This window comes from Microcaecilia unicolor, chromosome 8, assembly GCF_901765095.1.
Source record: "Microcaecilia unicolor chromosome 8, aMicUni1.1, whole genome shotgun sequence".
In the NCBI taxonomy this organism is placed as follows: Eukaryota; Metazoa; Chordata; class Amphibia; order Gymnophiona; family Siphonopidae; genus Microcaecilia; species Microcaecilia unicolor.
The window spans coordinates 155,935,939-155,953,535 of record NC_044038.1 but is presented as its reverse complement, the minus strand read 5'-3'; the positions used below and the strand labels follow the sequence as shown (position 1 = coordinate 155,953,535).

At 44.2% G+C, this 17,597-nt stretch overlaps 1 protein-coding gene across 1 annotated transcript in view; it reads right to left on the bottom strand.

The window, feature by feature from the left end:
- GM2A (GM2 ganglioside activator) overlaps positions 1–12,883 on the bottom strand; it is a 56,943-nt gene extending 44,060 nt beyond the window's left edge. The window contains exon 1 of the mRNA XM_030212008.1: positions 12,530–12,883. Coding sequence (XP_030067868.1) covers positions 12,530–12,634 — 105 coding nt within the window. The 5' untranslated portion in view covers positions 12,635–12,883. The remainder of the gene's footprint in view (positions 1–12,529) is intronic.
- Positions 12,884–17,597: the final 4,714 nt, after the last annotated feature.

The window sequence follows — 17,597 nt, the reverse complement described above, 5'->3', positions numbered from 1 at the left end:
CTTTGTTGCTGTATCCTTCACTAGCTTGGACCTGTGCATACCTAGCATCTCTCATAACTGGGAATATTGCACACATGATGGAAGAAGCCTGAGTTCCCATGTCACATGCAGTGAGCTCAGCTCCAGCTAAACAGAAAAACTGCACCCAGGGTTCAGCATCGAAACCCAGTGCAAGAGATCCAGAGGTGATCATAATTGTTCCTTAGCACAGACTAGTTCTTTACCCTTATCTTTACTGCACACCGGCCACAACATTTAAATAAAGTCCAGATATTCATCGCTGGTATCAGATAACTTAGGACAGCCTTTTTGCTGTCCTATGTTATTCAGATAGTGAGGCTGAATATGACCGTTATAACCCCTCACTTTGTCCCGTCTCCCCACAGACTTGCCTGGGCACTATCTGGAGAGGGTTAAGCCAGTCTAAAGATACTCAATGGCACTATTCATAGAGTACCACTGAATATCAGGCCCAGAACTACAAGGAACATATTTAGGGCTTCCATGCAGTGTATCCCAGGAGTTTTTGCTGGCACCTACACTATTTAACATCTTCATTGCACCTCTGGCAGTTTTGATTCAGGTGCTAGGATTGATCCCCTACATATATGCAGATGATATTCAGATTTTTGGTTAGTTTTAATGTTTGTGATGCCCAGTCATTGTCCCTTTTGAGCAAACAACAGCCAGCAACCCTAGACATTTGCCCACCGGGATACAAAATCCTTCAAAAGGTGAAATGAAAAAGGCTATTAGAGCCAAAAGAGTATCGTTCAAAGAATGGAAAAATGATTCAAATGAAGAACATAAGAAGCAACATAAGCAGTGTCAAGCTACAGTAGATACAAAGCACTAAAAAAGAAGGATAAAATAGAATATGAAGAAAAACTTGCCATGGAGACAATATCTCATAGTAACACCTTTTTCAGGTACATCAGAAGCAGAAAGTCTGTGAGGGAATTCATGGAACCGTTAAATCATGAAGGAGCAAAAGGGGCACTTAGGGAGAACAAGGCCATAGTGGAGAGATTAAATGAATTCTTTACTTTGGTAATTATGGAAGAAGATGTAAGAGATCTACCTTTTAAGCAAATGGTTTTCAAGGGTGATGATGCGGAGGAACGGAAAGAAATCTCAGTGAACCTGGAAGATGTACTGAGTCAAACTGACAAGTTAAAGAGTGGTAAATCACCTGGACCAGATGGCAAACACCCAAGGGTACTGAAAGAACTCAAACATGATATTGCTGATCTGTAACCTGTCATCAAAATCATCCTGAAGTCTGGAGGGCGTTAAATCATGAAGAAGTCTGGAGGGCGTTAAATCATGAAGGAGCAAAAGGGGCACTCAGGGAGAACAAGGCCATAGTGGAGAGATTGAATGAATTCCTTGCTTTGGTCGTTATGGAAGAAGATGTAAAAGATCTACCTGTCTGCAGGGTGGCCAATTTAATTCCGATTTTTTTTAACAAGGCTCCAGGGGTGATCCGGGAAATTACAGACCGGTAAACCCGACTTCAGTGCCAGGGAAAATAATGGAAACTATTATAAAGAATAAAATTACGGAACACATAGAAAAACATGGTTTAATGGGACAGAGTCGGCATGGGTTCAGCCAAGGGAAGTCTTGCCTCACCAATTTGTTTCATTTCTTTGAAGGTGTAAATAAACATATGAAAAAAGGTGAGCCGATTGATATAGTGTATCTAGATTTTCAGAAAGCTTTTGACAAAGTTCCTCATGAGAGACTCCTGAGAAAATTAAAGTCGTGGGATAGGAAGCAATGTCCTGCTGTGGATTAGAAATTGATTATTGGCCAGAAAAGGAACACCTTTGTGTGGCGCTTGGATACTTTCAATGTTTTATTGAAAAAATAAGACATTTAGTCGATTGTATTCTGTCTTAGTTGTTTTCTGATTTGGGGGGGGGGGGGGGAAAACATTATCTCCTAAACACCATGTAAGTTTTTCACTCCTTAGTGCTTAGCCACTGCATTCTTATTCACACTCAGTGGCAATGGATTTACACAGAATTCTACAACATTGGTTAACACACGTACTGTCTTGTGTTATACCACACTTTACCTTAGCCTTTGAAACCTTTTATTATATCCCAGCGATAATTAATCCAAGACAGTATATAATCCACTCATCTAACAGACTTTGGCATGACTTATCTACATCAGATTTTCATCATGCAACTCATGTAAGCTCTAATTTGTCACCTTTTAATAATTGAAATAATAGAAATAGAAGGAATTGTTCAAAGAGATTTTACAAAAGGAGGCAATTAGTTAAATGCTCACTCTGTCATAAATAAAACTGAAATAATTCAAGACTGGATAGAAGAGGCTCAATTTGCATAACTTTTTCTTTTTTTGTTGAAACCTGGCTTCCAATGATGGATGATCCAGCAACTCTAGACATTTGCCCACCGGGATACAAAATTCTTCATCTCACCAGAATTAAGAAAAGAAAAAGAGGCATAGCCATCATCTACAAGTCATTCTTTGATGTAAAAAATTATACAAAAATTGCAAACTCTCCAATTAGGCATTGGAACCATCTCTTTAAAAGATTCTTTCTTATCAAAGCCATTTCAAATATTATTAGTATATCAGCCCCCTGGAAGTTGGGAGCAAATGGAAGCAGTGTTCAATGAGTTCATTGTAACTGCTTGTGTCAATTGTTCTGTCCTCTGACAACCTTGCATTAGTTTATAATGTGACCCTAAAATGTGTTTAATGCCTTTACTGTCATTCTCACTTCTAAGGATCTTCATTGCTGCAGTTCCCACTGCAAAGATACGTGAGCAATGCATTGTGTGCAATGTAGTTCACAGGCAATGCAGCCACACTTGCCTGTCTGTATAAGAACTGTTACCACTGGTTTGGGCTGCTGCCCAGACCTCCTCTCTTTCTCAGCCAAGCTTGGCTCCTTTGTCTACCTGTTATCATTTCCTGGTCATTCTTACTATCTCTGTCCTGAGAGGTCAGCCAGGTACGACCTTTCCCTCCAATCGAGGGCTGTCCTCTGGGACCACCCTTGCCACCTGGTGGCAGGCTCTGTCCCCACTGGTCTTTACCTCCTCCTCCCTGGGCCTGTGTGAGCCTTCTTGACCTCCCTGTCTCTCTCTCCATGAGGCATTCTCCATCTTGCTTCAGACAGCACTTGTCCTGCTTCACCCCTTGGAACAAACTTGGTTTTTTACCTTGCATATATCTTCCTAATGAGATATTGCACTCTCCAGTCACCCAGCTCTGAGCCACTTCTAAATGTTCAACTATTTTCTCACCTCTGCAATAAAGCTGCCTCTCTTTAGATTTCTACCTCCAACCACTGATACAGCTCTCAGAATTACGGAGTCTCTGTGCCCTGAGTTCACACTTCTGAACATCTGACTGTGAGTACCGGTAAATGATCTGTGCTTATTCAATAAAGGAAACTTCAGAAAATAACAGAGACTTCAGGTGTGTGCTGGTGTGTCAAGGTTATACTTCAAGATGTTGAGTTAACAAGTCTTACGAGGCTTGACATCAATAATGACATTTTGTTGGTGGGAGATGTCAGTCTTACCCTGACACAGTGGTGTACCAAGGGGGGGGCGGTGGGGGCGGTCCGCCCCGGGTGCCAGTGGGTGGGGGGTGCTCCGCTCCCACCGCCTCCCGTGGCCGTTCCCGCGGCGCCACACATTAAAAAAACCGGCGAAGCAGCGTCGCAGGCAGCGCCTCGTGCCCTGCTTGTAAAAAAAAATCAAATCTCCTTCCTTCTCCTCCTCGTCTTGACGTCGACTCGGGCCTTCCAATCAAATTGATTGGAAGGCCCGAGTCGACGTCAAGACGTCAAGACGAGGAGAAGGAAGGAGATTTGATTTTTTTTTTACAAGCAGGGCACAAGGTGCTGCCTGCGACGCTGCTTCGCCGGTTTTAACGGGACTGAGGTGGGGAAGGAGAGGGGCGAAAGGGACTCGGGTGGGGGTGTTCAGAGGGGAGAAGGGGACTGGGGTGGGGATCTGAGAGGAGAAGGGAAGGGGAGGGGAGAAGGGGACTGGGGTGGGGGTGTTCAGAGGGGGAAAGGGGTGGGGAGAAGGGGACTGGGGTGGGGGTCTCAGACGGGGGAAGGGGAGAGGAGAAGGGGACTGGGGTGGGGATCTCAGAGGGGAGAAGGGGACTGGGGTGGGGGTGTTCAGAGGGGAAAAGGGAAGGGGAGGGGAGAAGGGGACTGGGGTGGGGGTGTTCAGAGGAGAGAAGAGGACTGGGGTGGGGGTCTCAGACAGGAGAAGGGGAGGGGAGATGGGGACTGGGGTGGGGGTGTTCAGAGGGGAGAAGGGGGCTGGAACTGGGGGCTGAAAAAAGGGGCAGAGAGAGAGAGGGGACAGATCCTAGATGGAAGGGGGAACGAGAGGGAGGGCAGACCCTGGATGGATGGGAGAGGGAGGGCAAATGGTGGATTGAAGGGGCAGAGAGAAAGAGCAGGCAGTGGATGGAAGGGACGGCAGAGAGGGCAGACACTGGATGGCAGAGAGAGAGAGAGAGAGTGAAGACAGATGCTGGATGGAAGGAAGACGGTGAAAAGAAGATGAGGAAAGCAGAAACCAGAGACAACAAACTATAAATAAAATATATTTTTTTATTTTTTTTGCTTTAGGATAAAGTATTGTAGATGTGTTAAATGTTTATAATAGAACATGTAAATAAGATAATCTTTTTATTGGACTAATTTTAATACATTTTGACTAACTTTCGGAGAACAAAACCCCCTTCCTCAGGTCAGGATAGGATACTGTAACAGCACTATACTGTACTGACCCGAGGACGGAGGTTTTGGCCTCTGAAAGCTAAATGTATTAGTCCAATAAAATGGTATTATTTTACTTTCTATATTTGTTTTATTTCTATTTGTTAATTTGTAAAGTGGTGATTGGTACTTGTTAGTTTTTTTCAAATTTACATCTGCTGTCTTTATATTTTGCACAGTACTAGGGGACAGTTTCTGTTTCTGTGGTGTTGCATTGTATGCAGAGTCTGGCATTGGGGGTTCAGTTTAATTTTTGTCTAAATAGAAAGTTTATGATTACTTATTGTATAGTGGATTAGGGTGTATCTGTGTTTGTGAAAAAGACATGGCTTTCAGTTGGCATTGACTGTGCAGGATCTATGATCTGTACTATTCTGTCTGGTTTTGTTTTACAATAGGTGAATTGATGTTCTAGTGCTCACTGTAGTGTTTAAGATGCTTTCCTTTTCCTTGTGTGACTCGTAGAAATGACTGCTTATGGTATGGTAGAATTGCTCTATAGGTCCTGAGTGTTTTGTATTCTGGGCATGCCTAGTACTGGATTTGGGGGGGGGGGGGGGTTAAAAAATGACCGGCCCCGGGTGTCAACTACCCTAGGTACGCCACTGCCCTGACAACCCTAATAATCATAACACCAAGCAATTTCTTGACTTTCTCTAACTGTGGCAATTCTCAATCTTCAATGGCCAATCTTCCCTCATCAAAGATCATAAATTGGATATATTAGCAACCAAATTTGGAGACTCATTTAATTTTTCTGTGTTTAATCCACAATTGTTACCGATTCCTTGCTCAGATCATAGCTACCTCACATTTACATTAAATTGGATGGAAGCTACATTTAATCTTAAAAGAAGAAAAGATTCTCACACCTTTCAAACCAGAGGCAAATCTGACCCTATAAACTGTTGGTCAAATGAGCAATTTAGTCAACTATTTTCCTCTCCTCCATCCATTGACTTTATTCTAAAATGAAATGAAACCTGTAGCATAGTTCTAGACAATATAGCACTGATCAAAACCAAATCCAGACCTAATCTGAGGTTATCTCCCTGGTACAATGTAGATCTCTTAGAAATTAATCAAACATGCAGAAGATATGAAAGAATTTGGTCCAAAACTAAAGATAATTGGATAAATTGGAAACAGCTTCTAAGAGAACACAAACATATGATTTCCAAAACTAAAATTACTTAATACTCAAAATTTATAGGCAAAACAACAATTAACCCTAGAAAACTATGGAGCCCTTTTGCTATGCCAGGTAGATGCCAACATGCGCACAACGCACACCAGAGTCACCGCCCGGCTACCGTGTGGCCCGTGTGGTAATTCCATTTTTTACGTGCATCCGCAACGTACACCGGAAAATAATTTTTATTTTCTGGCTCGCGGCGAAAATCGGGCGGTTAACTCCAACTTGATGCGTGTAGGCGATTACTGCACGGTTAACACGAAAGACCTTACCGCAAAGTCAATGGCTGGCAGTAAGGTCTCAGACCCTTCCTTTGACACTTTGGTCAGAACCTTCATGCAGGATGTTTAAGACAGCTCTGAAAACATGCTTTTTTGAAGTGGCTTTTGAGACTGGTGGGGGGGGGGGGGGGGGAGGGAGGGGGATGGGATGGGCCCTGGTCAGGGTGGACAAAGATAGGAGCCACTGTGTTCTTTCTTAGCTGTATGACTTGGCTGTGCTCTGTTTGGCTTTTCTGGCTGTGCTATCCCTTTCTTATCAATCAATGGCATTCTTTCATTTTATTTAATCTTTAAACTGCTTTATTGTGTGTATAGAGAAAGACAGTATAGCAAGTTTTCATAAACATAGGGGAAATGGTATTTTTCTGGTGTTTAGCCAATAACATCAATTTCTTGCATCGGGGGTATATCCAGAGCTTCTGATTTTTAAGTTTTCATCCAATATAGCTCTGGATATACTCCAGCTGCAAGGAACACACTGACTCTGTGTATGATCTTTCTCTGTAGTGGACACCAAACGAAGCAGATACGTATGTTAATTTTTTATTGATCCATATCAATTAAATATTGTTTTCCACATACGTATCTGCTTAGTTTGGTGGAGTTTGCAGATCGATTACCCTGCTGTTTTCTTGATCTTTCTCTGTATTCAGGTCAATTTTATCATTTCTGGGTACATGAGTCTAGGAAGCTTTCAGCTTGGCTGCACCCAGTTCTCCCTTCCTCTCAGGCCTAACCACAGCCTTGTTGACTCAGTTTTCAACTAATGTTTTTCTCAGTTCTGGCAAACACGTGATATACAACTAAGAGCTGAGAAGAACTGAAATCTCTAGGTTTGTCTCTTCTTTCTAAAAAAAAAAAATATATATATATATATATATATTTTTTTTTTTTTTTTTTTTTTTTAGAAAGAAGAGACAAACCTATATATATATATAACCAAACAGTGGGCCACTGCATCTACTGCCCCCTCCCAGAACTTCCTTAGTCATTTCATGCAGTAGCACCTGCTTGGTGGTCCAGCCTCTGTTAGTGACAAGTGACTGTGGAACAGCGGAGAACATAGGAAGGAGGATGCCACAGCCAGTCACACTGCGTGTTATCAAAGCTCGATTAAGAGTTTAGAATAATGTTTAAAAGTATTATTCCACGGGTGGTACCTAAAAATAGGAAAGAGGGAGGGGCATTTCAAGATGGCGGATGTTGCCTGTTAGCATGCATCGAGGATCTCTGGATTTTTTTTCCTTTTCTATCTTATACATAATAGTTTTCTCTGAAAGATGCCTCATACAAAAAGGAAAGGGGTGGCTACGTCAGACGTCAGCGACGTCAGACTCAAAAGAAACTTTCGGCGCCAGCTTCAGTGGAAAAATGAAAGGACCTCGGCTTGGCTGGCGGGGGTTGGGGGTCCCCCGCCAGCTGACGGAATTCTTTTAAAGGCAGCCGGCAGCGGCAGGAGGACGCGGACCTCGGCTGGCGGGGGTTGGGGTCCCCCGCCAGCGAAGGTAGGCGAGCAACAGAGGGGGAGGGTTGGCAATGGCAGCGGCTGGGGGGAGGGGGATCGGCAATGGCGACGGCGGCGGGGGGGGGGGGGCTATAATGTGCCCCCTCACTCTGGCCCTGGCCCCCCCTACCGCCACAGTTCAGATACGCCCCTGCCCCTGGGGCTAGTAACAACTCTTTCCTCGCCAGATCTTAATCCTCCTCTGTGTCCTGCAAGCACAAGAGGTGAGGCAGAGTTTTCAGAAGTCTCCAGAAGGGGGGGGGGGGGGGGGCTGAGGAATCCTCAAGGGATGGAGCCTCGCCTGAGAAGCCTGCAGATGATTTACAGCAGGAGCTATTAGCTCCCACAGAGGTAACCCTAGGAAGCATTTGGATAATGTTACAGCATTTGAATAAGACAATTACAAAAGCTGCTTCGGACACTGCCTCTTTAGTGATTAAAGTTGATCTTTTGTCTGACTCTGTAGAAAAAATCAAGCAAGATACTGATAGCCAGAAAATACTTTTCCAACAAGAACTAAGTTCACTAAAAACTACAACTGAGTGCCTGATTAAGGATAAAGTTATTATCCATAACAAAATCGATCAGCTTGAAAACTTTAACAGGCGGCTCAATTTGCGAATATTGAATTTTCCTAAAATGGTAGAACTGAGTGCTCTTGTTTAAAAAATATTTGTCTGATATTCTCAACTACTCCTCTGACCATATTCCCCCAATAAACAAAATCTACTATCTTCCAATACCGCAAAAAAGGAGAGAGGAGGAAAAGAGAAAACCAGAGAATCAAATCAACAAGCTTCCGGATTACAAAATTTGACTGCATTCCTAGAGCAATCCTTAACCGAAATCCACACTCGCTCTACGTTGTTGGTTTCTTTAGTCTTCGAGCAAGACTTGAACTCAATAATGAAGTTCTATTTTAAAAATGCTTTAAAAGAATTCTTGGGCGCACGAATCTGGATTTATCCGGATGTTACAAGAGCAACTCAGGAAAAACGGAGAAAGTTTCTTGCATTAAGAGAAGATACAAAGCACTGGGGGCCAGTTTTTTACTGGCATACCCGTGCAAATGTATGATAAGATATGTGGGTAACAAATATGTTTTCTATGAACCGGATCAGCTGAAAAGCTTTATTGCTTTAAAGAAAATTACCAAATGACTTTCGGGACTAGTGTCGAGTAAAGTAATTGTAAAATAGCCCGTGGTCTGGGTCCAGGCCTTATTGCCTATTATGAACTAATATGATATATGTTCTCCTCAACTTTACTGACCTCCCCCTCTAAATTAGTGGTCTAAGAAAAGAGGAATATTTACTTTAGAATATTTTTTTGTTATTTCAGATAATATCTCTGTTTCTTGTACAAGATATATCTTGTGAATAAGGTTTGAAATATTATAAATATATAAATAAATAAATAAATAAAGTATTATTCCACATCCCACTGGAGGGCAACTCAGGTGGAAGAGCTTTTTCCAGTGTTGTTCAGATGCCAAAATGTGTTCCCCCCCTCCCCCACCTCCCCTTGCAGTGGCAAGTGCCATCACTGGTCATGCCTCAGGCATCTCACCTGCATGCCGTGAACCACCCCCACAGACAGGAAAATGGAATATGAGGCTCCTGTGTCCTCAGGAAAACAAAAAAAGAGAAAGATCACAATGAATGCCAAAGGACAGGAAATAGGGGTGAACCAATAAAAAAATGAATCTAAGAACCTTGGAGTAAAAACTGATTTAAAAAAACCCATGAAGTTTATTATGAGAAATAAGACCATAGGTCTACATAAAACAAATCCCCAGTCTTAGCAGAGTATAAAAGCGTCTTCAAAGAGAAATGTTTTAAGATCACATTTAAATTTTGCTAAGGAAGTCTGCAGTCTGAGATGAAGAGGTAGGGCATTCCATAAAGTGGGACCAAGGACTAAGAAAATAGAATGACACGTGATATCATATCTAATTTGGCGGAATAAGGGTATAACCAGGAGATGCTGTTATGATGAACAAGGAGAACGTGATTGGATTGGATTTATTACTTATAACCCGCCCTTATACAGGGTGACGAACAAAAATACATACATAAAATCACATAAAAACAATTACAAAACAAATTCTTCATAATACACAATAAAAAAGAAAATGGAAGATAAGATGGAGAATAAGGAGCCAAGAAGGAAGGGGAGCTTGAGCTCTTAATTTTAACAACTAGAAGAATCTTACACCAGCCACTGACATGACATATGTTGGCTAACTTTTGCACACCAAATTGGCTTTATGATAGTATTATACAACAGCATAGACGTGCCCAGAAGCCGTTACGCACCATTGTGACACTTACATCATGGTACCAACTTACAGAATTGCCCTTTTTACCTCTTGTTGCCCTGTCCTAAAGAGGGTCATTTTTAATAGACCATCTACGGGTGGAGGGTAAGTGAACCTGGATTATAAAGAAAAATGGCACCCGTGTGTCTTTATAAAATATTAGTAGTTATCAGATAGAAACCGCTGCTAAATTGAAGCTGTAGACATTTACTTCCAGAATAGCAGTAAATGCTGGCACAATCTTTAGGCACATTTTATCAACTCCAACCCAGAACACACCTAAGTACATAAGTAATGCCACACTGGGAAAAGACCAAAGGTCCATCGAGCCCAGCATCCTGTCCACGACAGCGGCCAATCCAGGCCAAGGGCACCTGGCAAGCTTCCCAAACGTACAAACATTCTATACATGTTATTCCTGGAATTGTGGATTTTTCCCAAATCCATTTAGTAGCGGTTTATGGACTTGTCCTTTAGGAAACCGTCTAACCCCTTTTTAAACTCTGTCAAGCTAACCGCCTTCACCACGTTCTCCGGCAACGAATTCCAGAGTTTAATTCCGCGTTGGGTGAAGAAAAAGTTTCTCCGATTTGTTTTAAATTTACTACACTGTAGTTTCATCGCATGCCCCCTAGTCCTAGTATGTTTGGAAAGCGTGAACAGACGCTTCACATCCACCTGTTCCACTCCACTCATTATTTTATATACCTCTATCATATCTCCCCTCAGCTGTCTCTTCTCCAAGCTGAAAAGCCCTAGCCTCCTTAGTCTTTCTTCATAGGGAAGTCGTCCCATCCCCGCTATCATTTTAGTCGCCCTTCGCTGCACCTTTTCCCATTCCACTATATCTTTCTTGAGATGCGGGGACCAGAATTGGACACAATACTCAAGGTGCAGTCGCACCATGGAGCGATATAACGGCATTATAACATCCTCACACCTGTTTTCCATACCTTTCCTAATAATACCCAACATTCTATTCGCTTTCCGAGCCGCAGCAGCACACTGAGCAGAAGGTTTCAGTGTATTATCGACAAAGACACCCAGATCCCTTTCTTGGTCTGTAACTCCTAACGTGGAACCTTGCATGACGTAGCTATAATTCGGGTTCTTTTTTCCCACATGCATCACCTTGCACTTGCTCACATTAAACGTCATCTGCCATTTAGCCGCCCAGTCTCGTAAGGTCCTTCTGTAATTTTTCACAATCCTGTCGCGAGTTAACGACTTTGAATAACTTTGTGTCATCAGCAAATTTAATTACCTTGCTAGTTACTCCCATCTCTAAATCATTTATAAATATATTAAAAAGCAGCGGTCCTAGCACAGACCCCTGAGGAACCCCACTAACTACCCTTCTCCACTGTGAATACTGCCCATTTAACCCCACTCTCTGTTTCCTATCCTTCAACCAGTTTTTAATCCACAATAGGACTTTTCCTCCTATCCCATGACCCTCCAATTTCCTCTGTAGCCTTTCATGAGGTACCTTGTCAAACGCCTTTTGAAAATCCAGATACACAATATCAACCGGCTCCCCTTTGTCCACATGTTTGTTTACTCCTTCAAAGAATTGAAGTAAATTGGTCAGGCAAGATTTCCCCACACAAAAGCCGTGCTAACTCGGTCTCAGTAATCCATGTCCTCGGATGTGCTCTGTAATTTTGTTTTTAATAATAGCCTCTACCATTTTCCCAGTTACCGACGTCAGACTCACCGGTCTATAATTTCCCGGATCTCCCCTGGAATCTTTTTTAAAAATCAGTGTTACATTGGCCACCCTCCAATCTTCCAGGGTTGCTTGAAAGTACATGCCTTCTTGGCACTGTTAAGCCCAAAAATCCTTTAGAAATTACTGCATGGATTGTAAGCCCTTTGGGGAAGGGAACTTATCTTACCTGAACACCTCACACTATTGTACAGTGTTGTGAAGATTCAGTAGTGAGACACTTAAACTGTGTGCCTGCCTTTTCCCTGTCAGCTAGAATACACACCTAAATGAAAACGTGTGCTTCCCTCCCAAAATGTCTGATGATCTGACCCAGTATCCATTCTACACTGCTCGACCACGGAGTTACCAGATCACTGCAGATCTAGGTTCAACTTAATACAGGCAAGAACTTGTATTTCTAATTTCCCAATTGCATTCCCTAAAAGAAGCAAGATTGCAAGTCCCTGCATGCAGTAGGACAAACTGAGGCCTGGATCAACCCTTGCCAGGCGAACCTGGACGGGACCAGAACAAACCTCAAATCAGGGGAAGCATCACACTACCTTTTTCAATCAGTCTGTCATCAAATAAGCCCAAATGAGAAGGTCGGAGGGGGGCACCCTTATCTTCAGCTGCTGCCCTGGCATGGTGAAATTGTCACGATCTAGGTATCCCCCCCACACGTTTCAGCTGTCTGAAGGCACTGCCAGCTGCTCTGCTTACCTGGGTCAGCTTCCAGATGTTGTTGCCGGGCAGCACCATTGCTGCCTGGAAAGCAGGGAAGCCCAGCAGGGCACAGAATGCCAGGAAAGCGACCACCACTGCCATCTCCTCCTGAGCTAAGACTGAGGTTGCTCAGGTTGCTGGCTGCAGTTCCTTTATATACGCAGTGGCCTCTCTTCCAGGCTAGAAGGAAACAGGCAAGATTTTCCTCTGTTTATATATTGGCCTGCGATAAGCAACGGAGAACAGCGAAAGTCACAAGCAAGCATTCGGAGTATGCCCTTGTCTGCTGGTCCCAGCTGCAACTCCCTCTGCCACGGCGATGACGAGGAAGTTTGCATATGCAGTTTGCATATCCAGCATGCATCTCTCCCTTCCTTCCTACTTGGTGGGGGAGGTCTCTCTCTCTCTCTCTCTCTCCCCCACTCCCGCTCGACAGAGCTCTGAAAGGAACTGGCACTCTGGCAGTGTTAACAATGGACGGAAGTGGCTTCAGCACTCTCTTGTGGCTTGGATGGGATATAACAGGAACAAGAATCGTTTCTGTTTTGTTTTTTTAATTTACGATTTTTGCTACCTTACCTCTCCGCAGTCATCAGTTGTCTCTTGTCGGCAGTGGTGCTGTAATACTTAAGATACGCGGTTCCATGAAAGGCATTTCCAACCTCATGGTTATTATTTATTATTATCATTATTTATTGCATTTGTATCCCACATTCCCCCACCTATTTGCAGGCTCAATGTGGCTGCTTACATAGATTTGTTAACATTGTCATTTCAGGATATCAGATCGGATTCAGTTAGTAATGTGTAGTGATTAGGAAGGGGAAAAAGAGGAAGGAAGAGAGTGATTAGGGTAGTTATAGAAGGTAAGCGTTCATAATTGAGTGGGTTGGTGAGGTGACTTAGTGAGGCTGTAGGTTCTCATTGTAGGCCTTGTTGAAGAAGAATGTCTTCAGAGATTTTCGAAAGATAGTTGTTTCGTTGGTTGCTTTCAAGTCTGTTGGTAAATGGTAATGCATTCCATAACTGCGTGCTCATGTAAGAGAAGGGAGAGGCATGCATCAGCTTGTATTTAAGTCCTTTCCAGCTGGGATAGTGCAAGTTGTGAAATTTGCGGGATGATCTTGTGGCTTTTCTGGGAGGTAGGTCTACGAGGTTTAGCATGTAGATAGGGGCACCTGCGTGGATGATTTTGTCTACAATCGTACAGATCTTGAACGCACTGCGTGCCTTAAGTGGGAGCCAGTGAAGTTTCTCTCTTAGGGGTTTTGCACTTTCTTATATAGTTTTTCCAAATATGAGTCTGGCGGCCGTATTCTGGGCAGTTTGGAGTTTTTTTTATTGTTAGATTGTTAGATTTATTGTTAGATATTAGATTTATTGTTAGATATTAGATTGTAAGCTCTTTGAGCAGGGACTGTCTTTCTTCAATGTTTGTGCAGCGCTGCGTATGCCTTGTAGCGCTATAGAAATGCTAAATAGTAGTAGTAGTAGTTTATTGTCTGTTCTTTGCACCCGGTGTACAGTGCATTGCAGTAGTCCAGATGACTTATTACCATTGACTGTACCAGGATACGGAAGATGTATCTCGGGAAGAAAGGTTTTACTCTTTTGAGTTTCCACATGTTTTTCATGTGGGTATCAAGAGTGAGGTTTCAATCAAGGGTGACTCCAAGAATTTTCAAGTTTTGTGAGACAGGGAGGGAGCAGTATGGTGTGATTATGGTGGTGAAGTTTTTTGTGTTGTGTTGTGAGGTGAGTACAAGACATTGTGTTTTTTCTGCGTTAAGTTTTAGTTGGAATGCATCTGCCCAAGTGTGCATTGTTTGGAGGCTTTGGTTGATCTCGTTGGTGATTTCATTTAGATCATGTTTGAATGGGATGTAAATTGTGACGTCATCTGCATAAATGTAGGGGTTGTGGTTTTGATTGGCTAGTAGTTTGGCTAGAGGTGTCGTCATTAGGTTGAATAATGTTGGTGAGAGAGGGATCCCTGGGGAACTCCACACTCAGGTTCCTATGGCAGTTACAGGCTGAGAACCAGAGTAACCCAGTTCAAATCCATCTGCAGCTCCTTGTGAGCTCGGGCAAATCATTTACCCTCTCCCCCCCCCCCCCCCCCCCCCATTGCTTCAGCTACAAACTCAGATTGGAAGCCCTCCAGGGACAGAAAAATACCTGCTATACCTGAATAGTCAGCACCATTTCAATAACCCTCAGGCTTGCAGGCAGTACATAAGAAATTAAAAGAAATATCTGCAGTAGATCAGGGCTCAATACTGTTTCTAAAGAAACTAGGATAAAAGGCCCGTTTCTGAAACCAATGAAACGGGCGCTAGCAAGGTATTGCCTTTCTGCAAGTAATATTTTGAAATGGATTGTTAGGCTAAATGTGTTCTCACCCTCCCTCCCTCCGAGTTGCAGGGCCGTGGCCCCACTCCCTGCCTCCCTCCATTTGAGTTCCAGAGTCGTCCCCTCCCTCCCAGTTCCAGGGTGTCCCCTCCCTCCAAGTTCTAGGGTCCCCCTTCCGTGCAAGTTCCAGGGTTTCCTCTCCCTCCCTTCCTCCCTCCAAGTTGCAGGGTCCCCCTTCCCTCCCTCTAAGTTCCAGGGTCCCCCTTCCCTCCAAGTTCCAGGGTCCCCCTTCCCTCCAAGTTCCAGGGTCCCCCCTCCCTCCGTCCCTCCAAGTTCCAGTGTCCCCCTCCCTCCCTCCCTCTCTCCAAGTTCCAGGGTCCCCCCTCCTCCTCCCTCCCAGTTCCAGGGTCCCCCCTCCCTCCGATTTCCAGGGTCCTTCCGCTTCCCTCCGAGTTCCAGCAGCTGCTGATACACCTTACTTTTTTCATGGTCGTCGTCGTCCGTGCTGCATCTGACGTTACGTTTCGTGTCATAGCGACGGGTGAGCAATGTGATTCGGTGTCAGTGCTCCACCCTCGATGTCATCACGTTGTGACGTGAGGGCGGGGCAGACCCTCATGGGCAAAAAGTGATCTACACAACTACATCTTCCGGTTTCAGGCGTCCTTCCGGCTTCATTAGAACGTTGAAGGTGCGTTTTATATAGAGAGATATTTCAACTCACTGCTATTTATGGGATCTTTTTGGTAGATGCTACTCTATAGCAGTCTCTCATGATGCTGCTTCTACCAACTGAGGGGTCCTTTTGCAAAGGTGCGTAAGGGTCTACACGCACCCAGCATACGCCAAATCATCATTACCGCCTGGCTACCACGTGCCCCGGGCGGTAATTCTGATATTTGGCGTGCACTGAAAACACGCAATAGAAAATATTTTCTACCATGTGACGCTTACCCGGTGGTAAACGCGCTGCATGCCTACCGCCCGGGTAGCACGTGAGACCTTACTGCTAAGTCAATGGGTGGCGGTAAGGTCTCAGGCCGAAAATGGACGCACGCTGGTTTTTATTTTGCCGCACGTCCATTTTCTGGCCCCTTTAAAAAAAGGCCCTTTTTCCAGGATGCAGCAAAATGGCCCGGCACGCACCCAAAAGACGCGGTTGCACTGCCGCAGGGTACTTTTTCCTGTGCTTTAGTAAAAAAGGGCCCCTTAGGAAATCTGAGGCTGTCACATCTGTAAAATATCACTGTGGAGTTCATTTTATAACAGGGTGTCTAGGTTAAAAGAACAGGAAGGACACTTACCCTCCTCTTTACTAAGCCGCACTGGTGGCTGCCGTGTGCTAATGCCAACACAGCCCAGTCACTTTGAATGGGTTGTGTCGGCATTGCCACGCAGCTTAGTAAACGGGGGGGGGGGGGATATTTTGGTGCTGGTTTATAAAGACTTGTAGGCACCTATGTGACTTTAGACATTAGTAGGTAACTCCATCAGCAAGAGCACCTCCCTTCAAGGCAAGGACATTACATCTGCTGAAGAGCTGGTGTAAAATGTTAATGCATAATTTACACCCATATATACAGAGGGTCAATATTCAAAAGGGTCTGAGTAGGACAGGCTCTTGCCTGATTAAACCCCACTAAGCTGGCTGATCACCAGATATTCGGCGGCACTTAGCCCTAACTGGCTACGTTACAGACAGTCTGGGGTGGAGCTGGGTAGAACTAGCACTCAGCCGGTTAGTGGCGATATACAGTCCGTTAGCAGGCTCAGAACCTCTTTCGCCAACTTCGCTTGGTTCGTAGATTCTTTGATCATGACACTTTTCATGCTTTGATCCTCTCTCTCTGCATCACCCCAGGCCAGATTATTGTAATATCATCTACCTTGGCTGCTCTCGTTTACTTCTTAAGAAACTCCAGACTCTCGAAAATACTGTGCTCAAGTTGCTTCACCATGGCCAAAAATATGATCACGTCTGTCCTTTCTCAAATCGCATTGGCTCCCAGTTGATGAACAGATCATTTTTAAGACTCTCACACTCGTCTTTAAAGCTTATCGGTTGGGACACCCCCACCCCCACCCCCCGCCCCTGTATCTCTCTAACCTTACTATTCCTTATTCCCCTGAACAGCTTTCTTTGTTCTACAAACAACCACTGATTATATCTCCTTAGTGCACATTCTACACAACTGGAGTCTACTCATCATTGGACTTTCTTCTTTGCTGCCCCTTTCCTCTGGAACTCTATTCCTCTCTCAATCCATTCGAACTGTCATTTAAAAAAGTCAAAACTGCTCAAAACTTGGCTGTTTCAGCAAACATTACCCCTTCCACATAATCCTATTACTTCAAACTGTACAAATTTTACCACTCCAGTTATAATTAAGTGTACTTCTACCCTTATCCTACTCTGTATTGCTCACTAGAAGCTGTAGCCCCATCCCCGGAGACTTATCAGCCTCAATGGGATTACTTCTTTCTATAATGCTACTATATATTCATACCAGAGTCGTATTCTCTTTTCCGGAACCTTACCAGCTTCCTTGCATCTACTGTTACTCTATTTTCCACTCTGCAGTGGCGTTCCTAGTCCGGCTGACACCCGGGGCGGATCGCCAATGCGCCCCCCCCCCCCCCCCGACGAAACGACACCTCCCCCTGGCGAAATGACACCCCCCAGGTGCATTTTTACCTGCTGGGGGGGGGGGGG